Source organism: Oryctolagus cuniculus, chromosome 4 (genome assembly GCF_051225735.1).
Source record: "Oryctolagus cuniculus isolate XC-2025 breed Fujian yellow rabbit chromosome 4, ASM5122573v1, whole genome shotgun sequence".
Taxonomy (NCBI): Eukaryota; Metazoa; Chordata; class Mammalia; order Lagomorpha; family Leporidae; genus Oryctolagus; species Oryctolagus cuniculus.
The window spans coordinates 3,549,566-3,569,660 of NC_142870.1; the positions used below are offsets into that span (position 1 = coordinate 3,549,566).

Consider the following 20,095-nt stretch of genomic DNA (forward strand, 5'->3'; position numbering starts at 1 on the left):
CGCAGGAACAAGCTCACGTCCAGCCGCCCGGATTTCGGCGGCTCTGGGCCGGGTTCCAACCCCAGCGCGGCCCTCGCTGGCCCGCGTCCACTCGGAAGACCCCCTGGGCCACAGAGGCGGTGCCCCGCTGTGGACGACCTGGAATGGGGAGGCGGGGGCGTCCCATAAGCTACATTCAGGAATCTGGACTGTGCGGCAAACCCAGACCCGCCTGGTCGGAAATGGGACCCCCCGCCCCGCGTCATCACCACTCCCCGCTCCCCTCCCCCAGATAAACGCAGGCTCCACGCAGCCCTCGGAAAAAGACCAGGCCGGAGCTGTCACGCCGGATCCACGCCGTCAGCTGCCTGACACGTGCTGCCCACGCCCGCGCGTCCCCGCCGGGCAGCCCCCTGCGCTCTGGCCCGCAGTCCTGGGCGCCCCCAGCCCCCGCCATGCGGCCCCACGCGCCCTCGCAGTGCGGCCCCACGCGGCCTCGCAGTGCGGCCCCCAGCTCCCGCCCTGCCGGGCCCCCGCGCCACCAGCCCCCGCCGTGCGACCTCGCTCGCCCCCAGCCCCCGCCGTGCGGCCCCCCGCACCCCCACCGTACGACCCCCCGCGCCCCCAGCCCCCGCCGTGCGGCCCCCTACTCCCCCAGCTCCCGCCCCGCCGGCTCCCCGCACCCCCACCGTACGACCCCCCGCGCCCCCAGCCCCCACCGTGCGGCCCCCCGCACCCCCAGCCCCCACCGTACGACCCCCCGCACTCCCAGCCCCCGCCGTGCAGCCCCCCGCACCCCCAGCCCCCGCCGTGCGGCCCCCGGCTCCCGCCCCGCGGCCCCGCTCCGCCCGCACCCCGCAAACTACAACTCCCACAATGCCCCGCAGCCGCCCCCCGGCTTCCGGTGCTGCGCAGTTTCCGGAGCGGATCGCAACCCGGAGTCCGGATCCGACCCCTCTCTGCACATTCCAAAGGCAGGTAAAGCCCCCGGCCCGCGCCCGCCGCCCCCGCCGGCGCGCGCCCCCGGCCGCGGCCCGCGCCGCCGCCCCGCCGCCCGCGCCCCGCGCCGCCCGCCGCCCGCGCCCCGCGCCCGCCCGCCCGCCCGCGCCGCCCCGGTCCAGCCGCCATGCCGACTGTTCTTTGTTACATTCGCCGGCCGCGGCGCCGCCGGCGATCGGAGTCAAAACCCGGCTGGATTTCGCGGAGCCGCTCCGGGATCGCCCCGCGCGCCCGCCCGCCCGCCGGGTCCCGCCGTCGCGGGCGCTCCGGGCCGGGCCGGCCGCGCCCCCCGCCCACGGCCGGGCCCCCCGCCCGCCGGCCGCGGCCGGGCCCCGCGCCCAGCCCCTCGACCGCGCGGGGCGGGGCCGGCCGCCCATCCCTCAGCCGGGCCGCGCCGGGCCCCCCGCCAGGCCCCCCGCCCGCGCCCCCAGCCGCGTCTCCGCGGGGCGCGGGCGGGGGTCTGCGCTGCTCTCGGCGCCGGCGGGGGCGCTTTCCCCGGGGCCCTGGGCAGCCCCGGGGGCGGCCCTGGACCCCCGGCCTCCTGTCTGCGGGGGAGGGCGGATTCGGGGCGGTGGGCACGGGGCCCGGGCCTCCTCCTCCCGCGCGCCTCCGCGGCGGCAGCGGGGTGCGGGGGCCTGCGCGGACAGGTGGGGGCGCCGCGCGTGGCCCTCCCCCACCCCCCGGGCCGGCGGGCAGTTTGGGGAGCGCGGGTGGGAACGCGGGAAACGGCCCGCCTGTTGGCCTCAGCCGTTGGCCGTGCGCGCTCGGCGAACCTTCGCGGAGCCCGCTCGCTCGCCTGTTTCCCCGCAAATGCCCAGGAATCGCCCCCGGCCCGCGGGGCCCCAGAGGTGCCTGGCCGTGGCGGAGCGGGGAGCCGCGCGTACCCGTGTGTGTTCCTGCAGCCGCCCAGGCGGGCTTCGCGAAGCTGGCCCTGCAAGGCGCCCGGAGCGGCCGACCTGGGGGGAGCCTCGGGTGGCGCCCCCGAAATGCCGGCTGTTCCCGGAGGCGCAGGGAAGCCCCGGGCCCGCCCTGCGCCGGGTCTGGGACCTGGACAACCCGCCGCCTCCCGGGCTGCTGCTCACTTGGTGAATGGCCGTGGGTGGGTTTTCACGGGGAGAGAAACCCCTGCTTTCTCCACGGTTCGAGTTTTTGCGCCAAAGTGACCAGGAAAGAACATTCTAGGGCATTCTGTGTGGGACAGGGATGAGAGGACAGGTGCATGAAGGCCAGCCTCGGGTCTAGGCTCGCCCACCTCCCGGGGGCGCTCTGCACTTGGGGTGCACGAAAAAAGGCGACCGCTGCCCACCGACTTGGTCACCCGTGGGGTCTCGGAGTGCGAGGGGCTGAGCCGGGACCTCTATACCCAGGGTGCTTCTTCACCACCCCCCCAGCGTGGACGGTACCTGTCCAGCATGCCGTCTGCCCCCAATTCATGCAGGCATCCTTGTGCTGGGCCATGGACATGTTGAGCCCACGGTGGCCGGTATTGGCCCAGGCAGGTGCCCGGAGCTGCAGAGGGTGGGAGAGCCCAGGCCTGGGGACGCCGCGCTGGGGGAGGGGTGGGCAGGGCAGCCTGTGGAGGGTGAAGCTTGGGTAGGACCGGCGTGGGTGTGGAGAAGGGGCAGGCGGGTGGGGTAGGGGCCACCTCTGGAACCTAGATGAGTGCCTTGGGGGTGAGGAGGTCCCAGGAAGAGGCCCGGGTGGGAAGGCTCTGAGCAAACAGGGTGGGGGCTTTGAGCAGGGGTGGCAGCCAGATCTGGGTCTTTACAGACTACCTGTTTCCCCCGACCCAGGGGGAGTGGAGGTGCCAGGGTCCCCGGAATCCCCTGCCTGCCGCTGTGGCCTGTGACACCGGCCCCCTGTATAAGAAGTGGTTCAAGTCCCGGGTACTCCACTTCCCCTCCAGCTCCCTGCTATGGCCTGGGCGGCAGTAGAAGATGACCCAAAGCTTGGGCCCCTGCACACTCGTGGGAGATCCGGGAGGAGCTCCTGGCTCCTGGTCCAGCCATCTGGGGATTGAGCCAGCAGGTGGAAGATCTCTCCCCCTCTTTGTAACTCACCTTTCAAATAAAATGAATGAATCTTTAAGGGAAAAAAAATGAAATGAAAGAGAAATGGGGGGAGGCGGGAGGGGAACTGAGGGGAAGTTGGGGAGCAGCCGGCTGGAGGACTGGAGGGAGGTGGGCAGTGGGGAAGAGACAGGACGGCTGTGCTGGTGTGGGGGCACCGGGGCCCTGGAGGCAGGTCCTCCCCCGGCTCCCCCAGTTCTGCCAGCTGTGCAGACCCCGTGTCGGCCGTGGCCGTGGTGTAGCAGGCTCAGGGTCCACCAGATGTGATGCCAGGGCAGTGTGGTGCTCGTGGGGTGGGGGATGGGCCCCCGAGGGCCCCCGTTCTCCCTGGGACAGCGCTGTGGTGCACCTGCACCGCGGGCAGAAGTCTGCACAGAGCTGATGCGAGCTAACAGGGAAGACAGCCCTGTCTGCTCCCTGCAGCGCAGCCGTGGGCTGCAAGATTGCTTACCAACGCGCAGGCAGCTTTTCAAAAGATATTTATTGGGGCCGGTGCTGTGGCGCAGTGGGTTAATCCTCTGCCTATGGTGCCGGCATCCCATGTGGGCGCTGGTTCAAGTCCCAGCTGCTCCACTTCTGATCCAGCTCTCTGTTATGGCCTGGGAAAGCAGCAGAAGATGGCCCTAGTGCTTGGGCTCCTGCACTCATGTGGGCGACCTGGAAGGAGCTCCTGGTTCCTGGCTTTGGATCGGCCCAGCTCCAGCCGTTGCGGCCATCTGGGGAGTGAACCAGCAGATGGAAGACTGTCTGTCTCTCCCTCTCACTGTAACTGTCAAAATATTTAAAAAAAAAAGCCATTTATTTATTTGAAAGAATGACACAGAGAAGGAGAGACGACAGGACCTTCCACCTGCTGGTTCACTCCCCAGGTGCTCACAGCAGCCAAGGCGGGACCAGGCCGAAGCCAGGAGCCTGGACTCCTTCCGGGTCCCCTGCGTGGGTGGCAGGGGCCCGAGCACTTGGACTGCCATCCACTGCCCTCCCAGACACGTCAGCAGGAGGCTGGATTGGAAGCGGAGCAGCTGGGACTCAGCCCGGCGCTCCAGTGTGAGATGCAGGCGTCCAAGTGGCAGATGGCGCCCTGTGGCACGGCGCCCGCCCCGGCACACTGCGTCTCTGTTGTCACCGTTGTCGTTGTTACAATAATACCTCAGGGCAGGAGAGGCCAGCACAACCATAGCGGGCCCGGGCAGTCGGGATTTAGCGGCAAACTTGTGAGCTGACAGTGGGAGGCCAGGAGGGCGTTGGAAGCCACACATGTAACCTTGGGCTTACATTCCGTGGAAATGGACACAGAACTTCACGGAGGGGCGTGGTCAGCTCTGCGGCCGTCAGAACAGCGCCTGCCCCGGCGCTGGGGCGCCAGTAGCTGTGTTTACCGGGGTGAACGAGACTTCGCGGTACAGCGGGGCAAGCCGCCCTGGGACGCCCGCATCCCACATCAGACTCTGCTGTGTTTCCCATCCGCTCCTGCAGCAGGTGACAGCTCCAGGACATGGGAGACCTGCGTGGAGCTCCTGGCCTCGGCCTGCCCAGTCCTGGCTGTGGAGGGCATCTGGGGAGTGAGCCAGCAGGTGGATGATTCTCAGGTCTCTGCTCTGTCACTTTCCTATTATTTTTCGAAGATTTATTATTTGAAAGGCAGAGTTAAAGAGAAAGAGAAGTCTTCCATTGCTGGTTCACTCCTCAGATGTCTGCAATGGCTGATCAGGAGCCAGGAGCTTCTTCCGGGTCTCCCACGTGGGTGCAGGAGCCCAAGGGCTTGGGCCATCTTCCACTGCCTTTCCAGGCCACAGCAGAGAGCTGGAAGTAGAGCAGCCAGAACTCGAACCTGCACCCGTATGGGATACCAGCGCTGCAGGTGGTGGCTTCACCCGCTATGCCACAGCGCCGGCCCCCTATAAAACACTGCTGTGAGGATATTGGCAGAGAGGTTGCTGTGCCTGGTACCGGGCATCAGATGGAGCTGCCAAGATGGGGTGGGGGTCGGGGGGGACAAGGGTCCTGTTGGATGTTGGCTCTGGAGGTGACAGATCCACGGGGGTGCCTGCCTGGTCGTCACCGCAGAGGCCTTGGACGAGGGGTGTGGGCAGCCTAGAGGCTTGGCAAGGAGACCCGGACCTGGCCACAGAGGACAGGGCTCTGGGCTGGGGGCTGGGGGTGGGTGTCGAGGTGGTGGGAGTGGTACGGGGACGCACCCTCTGCTCCAGAGAGCAGGCGGTGAGGACGCGACGTGGGTCCTGCCGGGTTCTTTGTGACCGAGGGAGCCTGAGTGTGCCCCACGGCTGTCCTCACCGTAACCGGGGGCCTGGGGAAAGGCGTGCACCGGGGCTCACGTTTTGGGAGCTCACAGTCCAGGGTCAGGCGGCCCTGCTGGTTGGCGGGCGGCGGCGGTGGCAGGAGTGTGCAGAGGGCGGGTCGCAGGTGAGGAGGAGGTTGTCTTCCTGGCTGGCCCACAAGAACCTTCGAGCGGCCTCCCCAGTGACCAGGTGCCCCCAGGAGGCCCAGCTCCGAGTGACCCTCCGAGTAGGCGTGGCTGGGGCCGGGGCCGGGGCCCTGGGGGAGCCTCGGTGTGCAGTGTGAACCCTGCCTGAGCTCCTGGGACCCGCAGGGCGTCCCCGGGTGCCACCGAGCGCAGCGTCAGAGGAACATGGGTGGCGTTCCTGTGTGAAGGGTGGCGTTTGTGGCCAGCAGGGTTTCAGAGAAGGGTGTCTGTGTCTTTTTTTTTTTTAATATTTTATTTGAATGGCAGAGAGACAGAGGCGGGGGGGCGGGGGCTTCCATCCGCTGGTTTACTCCCCAGACGGCTGCAATGCCAGGGCTGGGCCAGGCTGAAGCTGGGAGCCAGGAGCTGCTTCCAGGTCTCCCACGTGGGTGCAGGGGCCCCAGCACTCGGGCCTTCTACATCTTTCCCAGGCGCATTAGCGGGGAGCTGGATCGGAAGTGGAGCAGCCGGGATATGAACCGGGGTCCACGTGGGCTGCCGGAGACGCAGGCGGCGGCCCAACCTTCCGTGCCACAGCGCCGGCCCGAGCGTTGGTGCTGACAGGCTGGATAGGACGTGGCAGATGGAGGGGGTTGCACAGTCCGTTTGCTGCTGTCGTGAGAGGATGCCGCAGGCCGCGGGGTTTTAAAGGAAAGCCGCGTGCTTCTCCTCAGTCTGGGGCTGGGAAGTCCCGCTGCCGGGAGCCAGCGTTTGACGAGGGTCTTCTTACAGGCCTCCCAGGGCGAAAGGTATCACAGGAGACAGGCAGAGACACACACAGAGCAGGAAACGTGCGCCCTAAATGCTTGCAGCAGCTGGGGCCGGGGCGGGGGCGGGGCCCAGGTCTCCTGCATAGGTAGCAGGCGCCCGGTACCTTGAACCGTCACCTCTGCGTCCCAGACGTGTCGCGTGCCAGCAGGCAGCTGGGGTCGGAGCTGCAGCTGGGACTCTGCCCAGTACCCCGGGTGGGCCGCGGGCCGCCAGCCGCCAGCTCTGAGCGTGCTTGCTAACCGGCGGCTCCCGGGGCCGCGGCATCACCCCGCTCGCCCGGCCTGATCTCTCTGGGGCCCACCTGTGACGCTGTGACGTGCAGGGGCACGCAGACCGGGGCAGCTTCTGGAAGAAGGAACCGGGGGGCGGGGTGTGGAGACTGGGGCACAGAGGGGCCCCTGGGCAACCTGGGGGGCTCCTGACCGCAGTGGCCGGGGCCGAGCTGCCCCTCCGGGAGCCGTCCAGGCCTGCAGCCTCTTGTGAGCGCAGGCGGCTCTGGCCGGCCCCGGCTTCGTGAGCGCGCCTGCAGCGGAAGCCTGGGTTTCCAGACGCGCTCTTTCCCCGGGGCGAGCCTGTGCTGTGTGACCTCCGCTGGACGCGGTTTTGTGGTTGGCACCGTCAGCATCTCCAGGTGACAGCTCTGCGTGTCGCTGCACTGTGGGTACGTTCAGGGAGGGCTGCGTCGGTGACGCGGCTCGAGGCAGAGGCACGGAGCCTGTGGGGCGCTGGGCCGACGCAGCCGCCTGGGGAGTGGGGTGAGGGCAGCACACGCAGCGTGGCCAGCAGCCGGGATGCCCGCCAGGGTCCTGCTCTGGCCTGTGAGCTGAGTTGGGATCTGCACAGACCTGGAGCCCCGCCTCCCACACACCTGCTGGATCCAGGAAACAGACCGAGAGCAGGAAGCCCCACACTCAGGAGGAGCAGGCCTGGAGGCGGCTCGTGTCGGTCTGGTGGGCAGCCGGGCTGGGGCGGCGCTGGACGCGGCGAGAGCCATGACCCCTCTCGGTGGTTTGACTGCGGAGCAACCGAGACATTGCTGAATGCGGGCAGCCGTGCCTGCCCGAGCTGCACCACCACCACGACAAACAGCCACGCACACGCACACACGTACACGCACACGCACACACATACACACACACACACACAATGCCCCTGCACACGTACCAGCCCTGCGACACACCCCCCACTTGTAAGAGCAGCACATGGCAAAGCCACACCCAAGACCTGCACAAAGCAATCATCGGTCGGCTTTAAGAGTTGTGCAAGAAAAGAAATACGTAGGTTCATAGTGTTACAGTCGTCGGCTTCACCAACGTGGTGCTGGGGTTGGGAGGTGGGGGCAGGGTAAGAGTGAAGACGTGAGGGGCTGGGCAGAGTGGGGGCACAGGTGTACGCAGAGGAAGGCCCCCGGGGTGACCCTGGGGCTGAGCCGCTCTGTCGTCCCCTCGCGCCACTGCTGCCCTGTGGTGCGAGCCTGCGGAGGACGCGGCACACCTAGGAATTCGTGGCGGGACTTCCGAAGGTGGAGAGTGGCGCCGACAGGTGCACTGAGAAGCTCGGCACGAGCCCCGTCCCGCTCGAGACCCTCGTAAATGATGACGGCAGCCGCCTGGGCCGCCCCGAACGCCCCCGGCGTCGGCGCATCCGCCGCTGTGGCACTGACCGAGGAAATAGACTCCCATGCAAGTCACGAGGAGCCGGGCGGGACTGGAAGGCGGAGTCCAGTGAGGCGCCCCCAGGACCGGCTCGGGGAGGTTAGGACCGCGGCTGGGTGCCCGCGTCCTGTATCCGAGTGCGGGGTCGAGTCCAGACTCCACGTGCAGCTCCCTGCTGCTGTGCACACGCCCCAGGGGCAGTGGGTGACGGCTCGGGAGGTGGGCTTCCTGCCACTCCCGTGGGAGCCCTGGACTGAATCCCCAGCTCCCGGCTTTCGCCTGGCCCATGCTGTGGGCATCTGGGGGCATGCTGTGGACCAGTGGCTGGCAGATCTCTCTCTCTCCCTCTCTCTCTCTCTCTCTCTCTCTCTCTCCCTCTCCCTCCCCCCCCCCTTGTCAGCTAGCTAAATAAATAAGCCCACTCCCCCACAGTCGCCCTTGATGAGAGGCTGAGGCGGTGGGGTGGACAGTGGCGCTGGGGAGCCTTCGCTAAAGCTTCCTCCTGCCGAGCAGAGGCGGCCTGCGGCCCCCCGGAAAGCCAGCACACGGACCCCCAAACCGCCGCTCGCCCTGGCTTAGGGGTCCACGCCTCCCCTCGGCTGGCCACCTGGGCTCCTGGCGGCCACTGCTGTGCCTGTGCCTCGTCTTCAGGACTGGACCAGCAAAGCCGCGCGTCACCCCGTCCCTACTCCCCCAAGAGGTGGATCCCGTTTTTGAGAACTCCCACGGAAGGCCCTGCTCCCTGTCCCCAGCCAGGATGTGCCAGCCGAGCCGGGGTGGGGAGGGGCAGGGGCATCCGTGCCGCTGGCCTTGCTCTGCCCTTGCTCCCCGGTCAGTCAGAGCCCGGGCGAGGCAGAGCTTTCCCTGGCAGGTGCCGCCGGTCGGCGTGGCCTCGCCCTTCTCTCTCATTTTGTTGTCTTGAAAGATTTACTTATTTATGTGAAAGGCAGAAGTTATGCAGAGGCAGAGATGGGGCGGGTGTTGAGATCATTCATCCAATGTCTCCCCAAATGGCCGCAATGGCTGGAGCTGGGCCAATCTGAAGCCAGGAGCCAGGAGCTTCTTCCAGGTCTCCCACGTGGGTACAGGGGCCCAAGGACTTGGCCCATCCTCCACTGCTCTCCCAGGCCACAGCAGAGAGCTGGATCGCAAGAGGAGCAGCCAGGACTCGAACCAGCACCCACATGGGATGCCAGTGCTGCAGGTGGTGGCTTAGCCCACTGTGCCACAGCGCCGGCCCCGGCCTTGTCCCTTAGTGAGCTGTCCGTGTGTCACCCGCTGATGTCTGGAGCATTGTCTGTTGTCCCCGGGAGCTTCCTGGGAAGACCCGCCGTCTCACCCTCCCGCCCGAGCTCCTCCTCCAGTTTTTCCTGCAATTTTAGAGAAATCCGCGCTGCTCTGACCGGGGCTCTTTGCAAACCACTGCCCTGTCGTCAGTGCCTCGTGCTAGATCCTGTTCAGACACCCACACACACAACACCCCATATACACACACCACCACACCCCACACACAACACCACAGCATACAACACTCTGATACATAATACCCCACAGCACTGCTACAGCACAACAACCCACACACAACACCACAGCACCCCGACATACAATACCCCACACAACACCCTACACACAACACCGCTACAACACCCCACACAACACCACAGCACCCTGACATACAACACTGCTACAACACCCCACACACAGCACCCTACACAACACCCTGATACATAACACCCCACAGCACCGCTACAGTACAACCCACACACAACACCACTACAACACAACACCCTACACATACCCCGACATACAATGCTCCATATACACACAGCATCCACACAATACCCATATACACACAGCACTGCTACAATACCCCAGACAACACCCACACACAATATCCCATATACACACAACACTGCTACAACACAACACCTGACACACAACACCCCACACACAACATTCCATATACACACAACACCCCACAGCGCTGCTACAGCACAGCATCCCACACACAACACCACTACAACACAACACCCTACAATACCCCGACATACAATGCTCCATATGCACACAACCCCCCATATACACACAACACCACACCCCACACAACACCACAGCACCCCGACACACAACACCCCGACATAAAAACCCTGATACATAATACCCCACAGCACCACTACAGCACAACAACCCACACACAACACCACTACAACACCCTACACATACCCCGACATACAATGCTCCATATACACACAGCATCCACACAATACCCATATACACACAGCACTGCTACAATACAATACCCCAGACAACACCCACACACAATACCCATATACACACAACACCACACCCCACACACAACACCACAGCACCCCGACATACAACACCCCACACAACACCCTACACACAACACCACTAGAACACCCCACACAACACCACAGCACCCTGACATACAACACTGCTACAACACCCCACACACAGCACCCTACACAACACCCTGATACATAACACCCACAGCACCGCTACAGTACAACCCACACACAACACCACTACAACACAACACCCTACAATACCCCGACATACAACGCTCCATATACACACAGCATCCACACACAATACCCATATACACACAGCACTGCTACAATACAATACCCCAGACAGCACCCACACACAGTACCCCCCACACACACAACACCGCTATGACACAACACCTGACAAACAAAATGCTACACACAACACTACAACACAACACCCCACACACAACATTCCATATACACACAACACCCCACAGCGCCACTACAGCACAGCATCCCACACACAACACCACTACAACACAACACCCTACAATACCCCGGCATACAATGCTCCATATGCACACAACACCCTATATATACACAGCACCCCCAAACACCACCACACATACAACACCCCACACATAACTCCTCACATACAAACACACTAACACCATCACACACACAATACCCATATACACAAAACACCAGTACACACAACACCCCATATACACACAACACCCCCCACACAACACCCAACATACAACAGTCCACACACAACACCCCGGCATATAACACCTCACAGCACCACTATAGATACAACACCCCTTATGTGGGGAGCAGGGCCTGTCTCCCGCAACATGGCGAAATAAGTACTGAGACTACCGAGACTAGACTAGACCGCTGAGACTATTAAGACTAACTCTATGCATCTGATCTCCCATCATATGGCGCTGAGAGAGAGGAAACAAATCTCACACAGCTGCGTCGTTAATTAGCCGATTCCTGACCCAACCCCTTCGTTAATTAGCCGATTCCTGACCCAACCCCTTAAAAGGGGGGAGAGACAACATGCGTGACTGCGCCCCCCTGAGAGAGTCGGTGGGAGAGCTCGCCGGTGCCGCTCCTCCATGGAGGCGGGGGGGGGGGGGGGGGCGGCAGCAAACCCGGGAAGGGCCGGGGAAGGAGAACAGCGCAGGGTCCCGTGTCGTTCCTCCGCGAGCGGGGGAGCGACACCATACACACAACACCGCTACAGTGCAATACCCCACAGCACCCCATCCACACACAACACCGCTACAACACCCCACATACAGTACCCCCACAACACTGCTGCACAAACACCCCTACACACACGTCAGTACAAGTTTATTTTGGTGCCAAAGCGGTGAAATCCGTTTTTTTCAATAATTCACATTTTAAGGCCCCTCATACCCATCTGTAGGTGTAGACAATCTGCAGACTTCAGTATGTGAAACACCACTAACGAGTGCTGTTGGGACCAGCATGGTGCCACTGTGGGCTACGCCGGCACCTATGACGCCACATCCCACATGGGCACGGGTTCGAGTCCCCGCTGATGCCCTGGGAAAAGCAGCGGCAGACGGCCCAGGCGCTCGGCCCCTGAGCACACGTGGGAGACCAACGAGAAACTCTGCAGCGGCCATGTGGGGAGTGAACCAGCATATGGAGGATCGATCCATCTCCCTCCCTCCCTCTCTAACTCTGCCTTTCAAATAAATAAATAAACTATTTTTATATATTTATTTATTTATTTATTTGAAAAAGAAGGAGCGGGGGGGGGTGTTTTCCATCTGCTGGTTCACTCCCCAATTGGCTGCAATGGCCGGAGCTGGGCCAATCTGAAGCCAGCAGCCAGGAGCTTCTTCCAGGTCTCCCACACAGGTGCAGGGCCCCAAGGACTTGGGCATCTTCTACTGCTTTCCCAGGCCACAGCAGAGAGCTGGATCAGAAGTGGAGCAGCCAGGACTCGAACCAGCGCCCACATGGGATGCCGGCACTGCAGGCAGCGGCTTTACCCTCTACACCACAGCACCGGCCCCAATGGAATCATTTTTAAAATGCATATTGGATTGTTAACAGTATGACAAAAGATCTTAAGATGTATTTGAAAGGCAGAGTTGCAGAGAGAGAAAGCGATCTTCCATCCACTGGCTCACTCCCCAGATGGCCAGGGCGGCCAGGGCTGGGCCAGGGCTGGGCCAGGGCTGGGCCAGGAGCCTGGAAATCCCCAGGCACTCACACCTCCTCACAGTGAAGCCGAGGACTCCACCTGGACTCCCATGTCGGTAGCAGGGGCCCGAGTGCTCGGCTGTGTTCTCTGCTTTCCCGGGAGCATTAGCTGAGAGCTGGACCAGAGGTGGAGCAGCTGGGACTCGAACCGGTGCTCATGGGGGATGCTGGTGTCGCAGGTGGCAGCTTAACCGGCTGTGCTACAATGCTGGGCCTGAAAAAAAGTCTTTAGTAGTATTTTATATACCTGCATGTTGAAATGATAGCGTTTTGGGTCTATTGAGTTAAGAAAATGTTGCTAAAATCAGATACGTGAATCTCGGCCAGCTTTTTTGGCTGTAAACAGGAGTGTGCTAAGATCTGTGTGGAGAGGAGCTGGAACAGCCAAGTGGCCCTGACACAGAATAGAGGGAGGGGAGTCGGGCACGGCCGCACGGATCCCACTGCACATGCGCGTTGGGGGCAGGGGGGAGGCGGGGTGGGGGGTGAGACGGGCACACAGGTCGGCAGAGCAGACCGGGAACCGCACACCGAGCCACGCCCACTGGCCAAGGGGGTCTGGACAGCCACAAGCCGAACCCGAGAGCCCGAGCCCGAGCCGCACAGCGCATGTGAAGACGCACTCCCAGTGCACAGCCGGCGCGTAAAGCTGCCGGTGAAGACCTCGGGGGTCTCAGCGGTGGAACCCAGGACTGAGAGGACGCTCACTAGGTCGGACCCCCCCCACGCCCCGAAGTTAAACCCCTTTGCCCTGCAGAAGAGGATGGGAAGGGGGCTGCAGCCAGGGAGAAAATGCCCGCCAGCTGCCCCCGCAAGGCTCCCCCTAAAGTGCCCGCCAGCTGCCCCCGCAAGGCTCCCCCTAAAGTGCCCGCCAGCTGTCCCCACAAGGCTCCCCCTAAAATGCCCGCCAGCTGCCCCCGCAAGGCTCCCCTGCCACGAGGAACAGGGCCGGCAGGGGGCGCTCGCCCAGGGCTCTGCAGCCGCTGTCCAGCGCTCAGAGGTGGTTCAGCATCCTTAGCCAGTGATGGCCGCCAGGTCCCGGGACGGTGCGGAGGGGCCGCTCTGCCAAGCAGGTCCCTGGGACGCGTGCAGACGCCCGTGCACCGCCAGGCCTGGGCGCCGAGCAGCACGCAGCCCTGCGTAATGGGGTGGCACCTGCTTCTGCAGCCGCGGGCGTGTCCGTTGGCCACAGGACAGCCCAGGAGGGTGTTGGGCCCGGCGTTAAGTGAACCCAATCCCGCCCCTGAGGGCCCCGTGCTGGCTGATGACCCCTACCTGCCGTCCTCGAAATGACAGCAGCCTAGCTGGAGGGGGAGGGGCGAGGCCCTGCACGGGGCGTGTCCAGCTTGGGATCTGGACTTCCGGCGGTCACAGGAATCTACAGCAAAAGTGAGGTCGGGCTACACAGGCTCGCTTTGTACCCACGCCCATGCCATCTCAACGTGGGGTTTTCCCTAAAGATTTACTTACTGGGGACAGTGCCGTGGCACAGTTGGTTAATCCTCTGCCTGTGGCGCCAGCATGCCATATGGACGCCAGGTTCTAGTCCCGGTTGCTCCTCTTCCTGTCCAGCTCTTTGCTGTGGCCCGGGAGGGCGGTGGAGGATGGCCCAAGTGCTTGGGTCCCTGCACCCACGTGCAGACCTGGAAGAAGCTCCTGGCTCCTGGCTTCGGATCGGCACAGCTCCAGCCGTTGCAGCCAATTGGAGAGTGAACCAATGGAAGAAAGACCTTTCTCTCTGTCTCTCTCTGTAAACTCTACCTGTCAAATAAAAAAAAAAGAGAGATTATTTATTTGAAAGAGAGACAGAGCTCTTCCGTCGGCTGGTGCACTCCCCACGTGGCTGCAGGAGCCAGGAGCGCCGTCCGGGTCTCTCTGGGTGGCAGCCTTGAGCCCGTCGTGTGCTGCCTCTAGGACCCCAGCGGGGCGCTGGGTTGTCCGCCTGGCAGCCGGGCCTCCTCTGAGGCCTTGTGTGAATCCGTGATGATCTCCAACTGAGCCGGCTGGGAGCTGTCCGAGCCGCAGGGGTGCTGCCGCGCGGGCCGCCGCGGGGGGCGCTGTCGAGCGCGCCTGGCCGCCTGCACTAAGGGGCAGGACCCTCGCTGCCCAGCTTCTCGGGGAGCGCGCCAGGAGGGGCGCAGCCGGGCACGAGCAGGTCTCATGCAGTCAGTGTGCCCTCCCCAGCGCCTTCCCCACAGCACCGCTTTTCTGGCCACGTGAGGCTTTCTCTCCCAGGGCCACACAGCTGGTCACTCCTCGCCTCCTGCCTTTGCTGGTCACATCCACGTGATCTGTAAGGGGGGGTAGGGGCACGGCTGGGTGGTGGCTGCTGGGTCACAGCTAGCAGGAGTACGAAGGGTGACCATGGCCAGCAACGATGCACTGTGCATTTAAAACAAAACTGGGCCCGTGTCGTGGGCCAGGCTGAGCCGCCACTTATACATGTCAGGGCGCCGGTTCAACCCCTGGCTGCTCTCTGCTTCTGATCCAACTTCCTGCTGTTGGCCTGGGAGAGCAACAGAAGATGGACCAAGCGCCTGGACCCCTGCTGTCCACATGGGAGACCCAGATGCAGTTCCAGCTCCTGGCTTAGCCTGGCCCAGTGCAGGCTGTTGGGGCCATCTGGGGAGTGAACCAGCAGATGGCAGACCTCTCTGTCTCCTCTGTCACCCTGCTTGCAAATAAACAAAATACATCTTTTAAAAAATATATTTTATTTATTTATTTGAGATGTAGAGTTACAGACAGAGACAGAGAGAGAGGTCTTCCATCCTCTGGTTCACTCCCCAGATGGCCTCAATGGCCAGCGCTGTGCCAGTGCGGAGCCAGGAGCCAGGAGCTTCTTCCAGGTCTCCCACGTGGGTGCAGGGGCCCAAGGTCCTGGGCATCCTCCACTGCCTTCCCAGGCCACCGCAGAGAGCTGAATCGGAAGAGGAGCAGCCGGGACTAGAATCAGCGCCCACATGGGATGCTGGCACCGCAGGCGGAGGATTAACCAAGTGAGCCATGGCGCTGGGCCCCAATAAAATACATCTTTAAAAAAAAAAAAAAACAAAACTAGAAGCCAGGATTCTGTGTGTTTTCGCCCAGGGAGATGCGTGTGTGGGGAGCAGGCATTTAGCTGGGACGCCACGAGACCTCTGCTTGTACCAGACGTCCGTGGTGCCCCAGGAACACGTAGCTTCTGTGGGTCCACGGCCAATTCGTAGACTCTTTTACAAAACTTCACCTCTGCTGAAGTCCCGCTTTGCCCTCACTGCCTGGGACCCGCAGCGCCACGTCCTTTCCTTGGGGTCACCCTCACCCCTCCCCACCCCGGGGCAGGCTGAGGGCGGGCTTTGCCCCTGCTTGTTCTGCCCTGGGCTCCATGTCTGTGACTCAGGCAACCTCGCGAGGGCTCCAGGTGGGTTTCCCGCAGGACCGTGCTGTGTGTTGAAAACTCACGCAAGCCGCACACTGGCCGACCTCCCAGGTGTGGGGAGGGACCCCAGTGCCCTCGGCCCCTGCCTGCGGAGGCCAGGCTGGGAGTGAGTGGCCGCTGGTCCAGGCCCAGCACGGAGCCCCTCTCAGCCTCGCACCAAGAGCCAGGCAGGAGCTTCCTCTGGGTCCCCCGTGTGGGAGCAGGAGCCAAGCACCTGGGCTGCCCTCGGCTGCCTTCCCAGGCCACAGCAGGGAGCTGGATCAGAAGTGGAGCAGCCGGGGCTCGAACCGGCAATGCCAGCATCACAGGCCTCAGCTTAACACGCTGCGCCACAAGGCTGGCCCCACTTGCACATGTTTTTAAGAATATTTATTTTGTGTTCATTTACTTGAAAGAGGGAGAGGGAGATAGAGAATTCTCCATCTGTTGGTTCACTCCCCAAATGGCCGCAGCAGCTCGGGCAGGGACCACATGGTACAGCCAGCATCCCTGCCTCCCGGGATGCGCAGTGGGAAGCCGGTGGGAGGCAGAGCGGTGGGGCTGAGCCAGGCACCCCCACCATGGTCCAGTGGGAGGCAGAGCAGTGGGGCTGAGCCAGGCACCCCCCCCTGTGGTCCCAGGATGCCCAGCGGGAAGCTGGTGGGAGGCAGAGCGGTGGGGCTGAGCCAGGCACCCCCCCCCGTGGTCCCAGGATGCTCAGCGGGAAGCCGGTGGGAGGCAGGGCAGTGGGGCTGAGCCAGGTACCCCCCTCCCCGTGTCCCAGGATGCCCAGTGGGAAGCCGGTGGGAGGCAGGGCAGTGGGGTTGAGCCAGGCACCCCGCCGTGGGATGCGGGCGTTCCCTGTGGCCCGACCCATTGCACCACCACACCCGCCGCTGCAGGTCTGTCCTTGGAAGTGCTTGTAGCTGGGACCCCTCAGTGGCAGGGGGGGGGGGTCCCCGAGGAGGCTGCCTGCATGGGATGCACTGGTGGGGCTGCCTCCAGGGGTCCCAGAGACCCTGAGCTGCTCGCTGTGGGGCCCTGGGACCTCGCTCCTTTTTTTTTTTTTTTTAATTTATTTTATTTATTTGAAAGAGTTACAGATAGAGGTAGAGCCAGAGAGAGAGAGAGGGAGAGCGCTTCCATCTGCTGGTTCACTCCCCAGTTGGTCTCAACAGCCGGAGCTGAGCTGATCCAAAGCCAGGAACCAGGAGCTTCTTCTGGGTCTCCCACACCATGCAGGGGCCCAAGCACTTGGGCATCTTCTACTGCTTTCCCAGGCCATTAGCAAGGAGCTGGATTGGAAGTGGAGCGGCCGGGACTGGAACCTGCGCCCATGTGGGGGGCCGGCACTGCAGGTGGCGGCCTTACCTGCTGCACCACAGTGTGGGCCCTGGGAACCTCGCCCCTAGCAGTGCCTTGTGAATCCTGGAAGCCGGCTCGAGTGTTCGCGGCACTTCCTGTGGGGGGGAGCGCCCTGCTGACCCAGGGAAGCTTGCGCAGATGCAGACGGCGCCTTTCTGAGCAGCTCCCGGCGACGGGTTCTTCAGCTCCCCGCGCAGGGTGCTGGGCACCGAGCACCCCGGAGCTGGGCAGGGGCAGGGGGTCGGAGGACCCATTCCAAGCCTGCCTGTCCTGGTCAAACATCTGTGGCACAGACAGCGTGCGTGCCGCCCGGTGACGTCTTGAGAGCCGGGACGGTGGAGGAGGCGGAGGGTGTCTGGGCGGTGAGGCGGGGCTGCGTCTATGGGGTCCTGGGGGTGACCCGGGGACGCTGACCACACCCGGGGGTGTGGTGGGCGGGGCCGGGGGCGTGGCCGCTGGGGAGGGCGCTAGATAGGGCCGAATCTGTAATCGAGGGTCAAGCCTGTGGCCGGCGTGGGTGCTGTGGATGGGGCCGAGTGGACGCCGATGGTCCAGGCTGCCGACGAAGCGTTAAACACGTGGAGGGGGAATAGAGAAGTGGCGCGCATGCGCACCTGTGAACAGCGGGCAGCACCCTGGAGAGCGAAACCTGCAGCCGTGACTTAGAAACGCAGCGGAGCCGAGAGGAGGGGCCGGGGTGGGGGCTGCACATGCAAAGCCGCCGGCCTTGAGGCAGGGGCTGGGGCGAGTCGGGGGGCAGAGAAGGGCCCGATCGTGGCCAGGAGTCGGCCCCAGGGTCAGTGGGAAACCGCTGAAGTGGCAGGCTGGCAGGCCAGGGCCAGAGCTGGCGGGCGGGAGGTGGGTGTGGCGAAGGGAGGCGGAGCTAGGGCTGCGGGTGGGAGGTGGAGCTAGGGCTGCGGGCAGGATGGTTCCGGCTCCAGATCACCCTGGCTATTCCAGATCACCCTGGGGCTCCAGATCACCCTGGCTATTCCAGATCACCCTGGGGCTCCAGATCACCCTGGGGCTCCAGATCACCCTGGGGCTCCAGATCACCCTGGCGGCTCTGATCCCCGAGCTGGGAGTGGGAGGGGCTCCCCGGCAGGGAAGCTGGAGCGGCCAGGCGGTCTGTTGACCCTTGACCTTGGAGTTGCTGAGGGCTTCCCGGGAAGGTGCAGGTGGGCAGCTGGACACACGCGTGGGTCTCGCCGTGGCTTCTGTGTGAGCTGCAGAGGTGGATGTGGCCGTGGTGGGGACGGGAAAGCCACAGCCCGGGCTGAGTGGCCAGGGGGCGAGGGGGAGGGGCGGCCCAGGAGAGACACAGGGCAGAGGGCTCTGTGTCCAGCACAGCCGGGTCAGGTTGGGTGGGAAGAGCTGCTCCTTGGGCTGGGCACGCGCCGGGACCGCTTGAGTGGCCGGACCTGAAGAGCGCGCGGGAGATGAGGACGTGGGCGGTGCCCATGCCGCTGCACAGCCATTTCACTGTGACAAGTGTGCGCTCACGTGACACTGGTAGACAGGGCTGACGGTGAGAACTGTCGCCCCGGCCAGCCGCCGCCCGCTCCTGCCGATCCTGGCGCGTCCAATCCTCCAGCCAGGGCTGGCCCCAAACCCTGCTTGTATCGCTCTGTGAACACTTGAGCAGCCCCTCCCCCCGCCACTCCGCAGGGGCTCCGTTCCCAGACCCCCGGGATGGCGGCCGTGGCAGGTGCTCCTGGGCGCTGTGTTCCTGTGGGTAACTGGCCGGCGAAGCGGCTGCTGACAGCGGATTAGATAGAATACGCTGTGATGAAAGGATGGGGACGCGGTCTCCCTCTCTCAGGAGAGTCAAGACAGATATTCACGTGTGGGGCCGTGGCTGCCGTGGGCGCAGGAACCGTGGAAGGGGCGGCCTCTGGGGGGAAGCCACACAGCACAGCGGCACACTGGACGTGTTTCGCGCTCGTTCCCACAGTGCTCGGCTCTCAGCAGGTTTCTGGTTGCCGGACGGAAGCCCTGGCTCTCAGGCGCAGCAGGTGCAATGCCCACATCCCGTATCGGACTGCATTTGGGACTTTCTTTGCATTGCATTTGATTTATGTATGTGAGAGGCAGAGTGACAGAAGGGGAGAGCGAGGGAAGTCTCACTGGAGAGAGAGCTGTTTCACTCCCCAGGTGGCTGCAGCAGCTCAGGCTGGATCAGGTTGAAGCCAGCAGCCAGGAACTCCATCCGGGTCTCCCACGCGGGTGTCAGGATGTGAGCCATCATCTGCTGCTTCCCGGTGCATTAGCCGGGAGCTGGATTGGGAGCAGAGTTGTCGGGACTCAAACCAGCACTCTGATAACGGAAGTGGCTTAACCCACCGCACCGCAGTGCCAGCCCCTGGGCGTCTTGTTTGAACTTGTTTCGTTTTTTAAAAAGATTTATTGTTATTTATTTGAAATATAGAGTTACAGAGAGAGGGAGAGAGAGAGGTCTTCCATCTGCTGGTTTACTCCCCAAATGGCCACAACAGCTGGAGCTGGGCCAATCCGAAACCAGGAGCCAGGAGCTTCTTCCGGGTCTCCTACATGGATGCAGGAGCCCAAGGACTTGGGCCATCCTCCACTGCCTTCCCAGGCCGTAGCAGGGAGCTGGATCAGAAGAGGAGCAGCTGGGACTCGAACCGGTGCCCATATGGGATGTCAGCCCTGCAGGCTGGGGTTTTATCCTGCTATGCCACAGCACCAGACCCTGAACTTGTTTTTAACACTTGTCACCAGCGCCTACCGGGCGAGCTGCACTTGTCATTAAGAACCTAGCCTGGGCCACGCTGTCCCCTTACCGCCAGGTTGGGTGCACCTGAGCCCCG

At 63.4% G+C, this 20,095-nt stretch overlaps 1 protein-coding gene across 4 annotated transcripts in view; it reads left to right on the plus strand.

Moving 5' to 3' along the window:
* The first annotated feature begins 835 nt into the window (after positions 1-835).
* Positions 836-20,095, plus strand: part of PRDM15 (PR/SET domain 15) — a 64,044-nt gene continuing 44,784 nt past the window's right edge. For 2 of the 4 annotated variants that reach the window (XM_070073125.2, XM_070073127.2), the window contains exon 1: positions 836-953. Coding sequence is in view for 2 of the 4 variants with exons in the window: in XM_070073126.2 (XP_069929227.2) it covers positions 856-957 (102 nt within the window). In the remaining 2 variants the exon portion in view is untranslated. Of the gene's footprint in view, positions 958-20,095 lie in introns of all 4 variants that reach the window. The other 2 variants (XM_070073126.2, XM_089330510.1) reach the window with 1 other exon arrangement.